The 5904-nt window shown below is 41.7% G+C and overlaps 1 protein-coding gene across 1 annotated transcript; it reads left to right on the top strand.

The window, feature by feature from the left end:
• Nucleotides 1–658: 658 nt before the first annotated feature.
• On the top strand, nt 659–5153 carry SOSTDC1 (sclerostin domain containing 1). Its single transcript, XM_004702703.2, has 2 exons — nt 659–981; nt 3698–5153. Exons 1-2 carry the CDS (start codon nt 777–779, stop codon nt 4111–4113), a joined length of 621 nt encoding a protein of 206 aa, XP_004702760.1. The 5' UTR covers nt 659–776; the 3' UTR covers nt 4114–5153.
• Nucleotides 5154–5904: the final 751 nt, after the last annotated feature.

The following is a 5904-nucleotide window of genomic DNA, read 5'->3' as shown; positions in this document are numbered from 1 at the left end:
ATTGATACAGTTACTTTAATGCAGACAGAACTATGCTCATTATTCCCTGCACAAAACCTCTGGCAATAATTTACCCAGGAGCACCGTGGTTCATGCAGATCAAAGCTGCATTATTTAAGCGTGTCCAGGGGGCAGGTTTTAACTCTGTGCCTTATACTTTAAAGGTGTGTGTGTGGAGGTGGGGGGGCCTGGGGGGATGGGGATAGTTTGCTTCTTGAGAGACAAAATGTGATTAACTTAATGCAAGTCCGACAATCTTTAAACTCACAAGAATTCCTGCCATATCTGGGAAGAATCCCCTTTTCCACCTCCCATACTCTCAAGTCTGCAGGGAATGCAAAACAACTGTGGGAATGTCAATCTCTTCAAACACACAGCAGTATATTTTCATTTAAATTAATCCCGAATGTGAGCTCGATTTCAGAAAGGAAACGCAGAGGAGAGAGTTTGAAGTTGCTGTAGAATGTGCCTGGCTGCTTCAGCTCGCAGACAAGTGATGAAGTCCAATGCTGAAATTGCAGGCAATTTGTATACCAGGCTCCTCCTTTGCTGCAGCCTTCCCTTCCATTGGTAAGATTCTTTTGCAGGGTCATGTAGGGATCCCACCCCTTCTCTCTGTTTTCACTCTGAAGCTCTCCACAACTTTACACCTGAACGAGTGCCAAACCTCTGTGCATATATAAGTGGAACCTTGAGCAGGAATTTCACAGTTACAGTGCTGAGGCAGAAGGGAAGGAATTAACCAGCTCTTTAGCCAAGCAAATCCACGACTCACCATGCTTCCTGCTGCCATTCATTTCTCTCTCATCCCCCTTGCATGCATCCTCATGAAAAGCTGTTTGGCTTTTAAAAACGATGCCACAGAAATCCTTTATTCACATGTGGGAAAACCTGTTCCGGCAAACCCCGGCAGCAACAGCACGTTGAATCAAGCCAGAAATGGAGGCAGGCATTTCAGTAACTCTGGAGTGGACCGGAACAGTAAGTGTTGGACAGATTTTTTTTGTTGGGGGGAGGGGGGGGTGTCCGTCTGTTGGACTGCATTAACTCGCCTTCCTGTAGAACGGTTTGATTACTAACTAACCTGAACTGTCTGTACTTTGCTAAACCATCTGAGAGTAATCTGCTGCCTCTGTCGATGGCATTTTCCCCGAGGTGGTGGTTTTAAAGTTAACGTAACTATCAAAGCGATTTGATAATGCCCTCCCTGACTTAAGTTCTAGCCAACCTCCCAAACAATTATATTCAGGCGTCAGTGAGAATTTTAGAAAGCATACATCTGGAGGTGTTAAGTTCTGTTTGTGTTACTCAGTTTATTTCAGGGCAGGGGTAATTCTCAGGGGGAAAATGTCAAGGTAAAGAATTAAGTACATATAAGAAAGTACAAGGTGCGAAGGAAAACTTCCGGGGGGAAAAAGGAGAGATTGCTCACAGGGATTTCTGAACTATGTCCAGTGGGGTAGACTTTTGATGATCTAGGTAAAAGAGAGTTAAAACTAAAAATGCTGGAGGATCATATATTTTTCAGACACTTTCTCATTAGCCATTTCAAAGTTTAGGTATTGTATATGCCACGGAACACTGGGCTCAATGTCATCATTTTAGATCTTAGAAAGCACAAACAGCACAATAATGCTTGAGGCAGGAAGCTTTCCACCTCCCTCCTTTGGTTCCCATCTCTGCTTGCCTAATTGATAAACTAATTGGCCGGTTGTTAGGGGGATTCAAATTTCTGCTCTTAACTTTTGCTTCCTGCTCTGCCTTGCCTTTGGAAGAAATCGTATGCTAATAATCAGCTTTTAAAAGAGACCTCGAGACTGAGTGAATAGGAAATCTTAAACAGATTTCTCTGCCCCTCCTCCATTTAATGAGTCCAAGTGGTTTTGACCTTTGAAAAGTCAAAGCAAATATGACTGCTAATGTCTTTCTAAGGAAACTAAGATGTTTTAACCTTCCTGAAGAGGGTTGGCATGAAAAGGACACAGGAAATATCTCTCTGATGCTCACTGGCTTACTGAGCGATGCAGCGGGTATTCATTGTCAATGAACTGTCACTGCAGAACTGCTGAATCGGTACATACAGGGGAACAAAAAGCTAGACAAGTCAAGATCATCTCCAGCTGCTTGCAGGCGCGTTCCTGGCAGCTGCAGGAAGGGAACCCAGAATCTGAATCAGACAGGTCGGCCACACCAGCCGGTCAACTAGCGCACCTTCTACATGTCAAACTCCGAATCTGTGTGGTTCTACAGATTGGGCTGCTAGCCACAGACGGGGTCAGAGACCCCAAGTCGTGTGCAGGGGACAGCTAAAGGCTTTCCAGTCTGGGAAAGAGCTCGAACAGTCTGAAACCACAGGGTCGATATGAGTAGGGATCGACCCGGGCTTGGGGTCAGTGAGTTTGGTTTTAGTTTATATCCCTATGGATGTTTGCAAATACACATATATTTTTCAAAACCATCATAGTCTCTTTAGGCTGCACCTCAGAAATGGTGGGCAGAGAGAAAGGGGGAACCTCTGAATTCAGTGTCTACTCTCACTAAGCCTTCAGTGCTCCAGGAAGGACTGCTCCAAGATCTCTCACAGTTTCCTTTCAACAGCATAGACTCTTTAACTCCCTCTCTTTCCCTTTCACAAGTCCTGGTTTCTTCTCGCGCGTTGTAACAAGCAATTTTCCTCAAGTTTAGGAAGCAAAACAGTGGTAAAAGCAACTTCACATATTTCAAAGTTAATTTTTGCTTGAATTACATTAGGCCTGTCTGAAGGAACAAGCGAGTAGAGAACATGCTAATCAAATCCAAAATAAGTAAACAAAAAGTTTGCCTGAACAATACTGAGGAAATGAACACTGAGGCTCCTTTGGCAAGTGTAAGTCAGACTTGCTAGGCATTTCTCTGCCGGAAAATGCATGGAAAGGTCTCCAAGTTGTTATGGCAACCATACGTTCCTGATTTAGGTTACTTGTGTGTTCATTAAATATTGAGTCATAGTGGCATTTTTCATCATAAACATTTTGCTATTTGTGTTTTTTAAAAGATAGCCTGGGAATTGAGGTGTAAGATGTAGTTGTGAATTTTGAGAGGCAAAATGTCAGACTCAGTACATATGTGTATGTGCTACTCTCTCTGCAGCCGAATTCTATAATGGAAAGAAATATTACAACATGCATATGCAGTGTAGACAGTATTTAAATACTTTCCACATTTTCTTGCATTATTTTAAAAAAGAAAAGGTTATTGAAGACGTTAATAATATGACCCTTGAGCACATTAAAGTGTATTCCTTTTAGGATGAATATTTACATATGAGAGCTGATTAACCCTTATTATGGAAGGAGGCCAAAAAAAAAAAGGATTTTCAAATGTTTCAATAAGCAATTAGCTATGCAACACCTTAAAAAACAAAAGCAAAGGCCAAGAGTTTGGCCCCCTAAGAAAAGTGATAACCATATAAACTGATGACGTTCTTGAAAGAGTCCCCACAACTATCCAGGAGACCTTGAAGCTCACCCTCCCCAGCCCCCACCCCCCAAAAAGGGGTTTACTTTCTAGTTGGCAATATGTTGTCATTTGAATATTGTGTATCATTGGTTAAATAATAGATTATTTTAAAGCTTATTTGCCATTCAGGGTAGTATTCTTTTAAAAGCTTCTGTTTGCTTTTAATTTTCTGATGCACATGTTTCACTGTTGGTTGCAGCTCCGGTTCAAGTGGGTTGCCGTGAACTTCGTTCTACCAAATACATCTCCGATGGCCAGTGCACTAGCATCAGCCCTTTAAAGGAGCTGGTGTGTGCCGGCGAGTGCTTGCCCCTGCCAGTGCTCCCCAACTGGATTGGGGGAGGTTATGGACCCAAGTATTGGAGCAGGCGGAGCTCCCAGGAGTGGAGGTGTGTCAATGACAAAACACGCACCCAGAGGATCCAGCTGCAGTGCCAAGATGGCAGCGCGCGCACCTACAAAATCACGGTGGTCACAGCCTGCAAGTGCAAAAGGTACACCCGGCAGCACAATGAGTCCAGTCACAACTTCAAGAGCTTGCCGCCTGCCAAGCCAGCGCAGCATCACAGAGAGAGGAAACGAGCCAGCAAAGCCAGCAAGCACAGCGTGAGTTAGAACTCAGACTCTCAGAAGTGGACTGACACTGAGCACTACCTGCTTCACACATCTGATTGCTTGGACGACTCCAGCCTGCCATTGCTTTTTCTCACTTGAAAATGTATGCTTTCTGCTTTGATCACATCCAGCAAGCTGTCCTACGTGTCAGGACCATCTTTGGGAATCGCTTTTTTCCTTTTCAAGTTTTGCAAGGTGTACCTATATCCATGCATGCAATTGCGTTTAAACCCACACATCCTGTTGTTTTAATCCCCCCAGTGCTTCTTACAAGACTGGTTATTACATATATATATATATACACATATATCAATGACTCATTATACTTTGAAACCAAAAAGGATCTGTCAATGACCAGCCACCTCCCAAATCCCCCACATAAACATCCAAATAAAAGCCCCTTCAAATCTAAAAACAAATTAATGGTTGCTATGAATCTTCTCAAAAACACCTCAGAGAGGTGCTCCCCCCCACCACACCCCCCCTTTGGTAATGTTCATGAGAATAGTTTAGAAGCCAGGAGTGACCTTCCTTTGAAAGAAAGTTAAAGACCTTGGCATTTCACTTCAAAAACAAGCCCTGTGGCTTTTTACAGTGTCATGGTATGAAATTATACCCTGCATGCTGACCCTCACTTGTAATGGAATGCCAAAAATGCATGGCAGCAGCTAATAGGTAAAACTGATTAACTATTTATTTGTCAATGTTATTATTTAATGACCTTTCATGTGATTTTTTTCAACATGTTAATTTTTTATGTCTTAAAGCTTTTTCTTGTGCCTAAATGTTTTCCTACATGACTTGTGGTTGCTCTAGAAATATGAGAATACATTTTGTAGATATGTAAAATAAATATTGTAGTCTCCTTGTAATACATGTTTCATCGTGAACTATATCAATAACATGGCTCTTTATAAATCAGCAAGATGCTTTGTAAAGCTGAAATATATAATGCTTCCTGTTTAATCTGTGCAATCAGAAGGTGACTTTACCTTCAATTTCAATGATTTCTTTAAAAAAATAAACACTGCTGAAAGTTATTTTCCTTGCTTCTAATATACATACAAAGGTACATGTCTTCAAAAATTCTAGAATGAATTTACAAGAGGAATTGATACATTCAGTAAGTCCCATTAAGTTTTGGGTCTTAACTTAATGGTAGTAAGAAGTTTCTGTAGTAAGAGAGGATAAACAGAAAGGATGCCTATCCATTGAGAAAATGGATCATTGAAACAGTTGGATGGAAATTCAACGTCGAGTTAGAACAAGAATTTCAGGTTTATATTTACCAGTGAATGCCAAGTCAGTTGTATTACAATCACCCCAGGAGATTTTATAAAACCCACTGAGCAGATTGCATCAATATGAATTATATCTGAATCTCTGAGTGTAGAACTCAAAATCAGTAATGTTCTACAGTTTCTCAGTTGTGGTGTGATGAACTGCTTTTATGAGTATATAGTCTTTCAAACCATGATTGGGTGGGACTATGAAAATACGGTGCATGTGACCCACCTAGGGGACTTCAATACTGCGAATACAGTGCATAGGATCCGTAGGGGGTGGGGCCATGCAAATATGGTCTATAAAATGCTAACAAAAGGATTGGTCAGGTTTGCTATCCAATTAGGCAAAAATGAATCATTACAGATTCAGAAAGGGAGACCTCACTATCATCAGTAAAGAAGAGCAAGGAGTGGAGTATGTGCTTCGGACCTGCGATTCCTGCTTTGAGAATTTCCTGGACCCAGGAGACAGACAAAACTGTGGTTAGAATCAGTGGCAGAGAAA

Source organism: Echinops telfairi, unplaced genomic scaffold (assembly GCF_000313985.2).
Source record: "Echinops telfairi isolate 266 unplaced genomic scaffold, ASM31398v2 ScPeMD7_23;HRSCAF=83, whole genome shotgun sequence".
Taxonomy (NCBI): domain Eukaryota; kingdom Metazoa; phylum Chordata; class Mammalia; order Afrosoricida; family Tenrecidae; genus Echinops; species Echinops telfairi.
The sequence above is the reverse complement of the archived record's forward strand: the minus strand, read 5'-3'. Positions and strand labels throughout refer to the sequence as shown.

Bases quoted from the DNA above. Each gene is read 5' to 3' on its own strand.
- SOSTDC1 (XM_004702703.2), top strand. From the start codon at position 777: ATGCTTCCTGCTGCCATTCATTTCTCTCTCATCCCCCTTGCATGCATC. The intron at 982-3,697 runs GTAAGTGTTGGA...TGTTGGTTGCAG, and splicing joins CTCTGGAGTGGACCGGAACA to CTCCGGTTCAAGTGGGTTGC.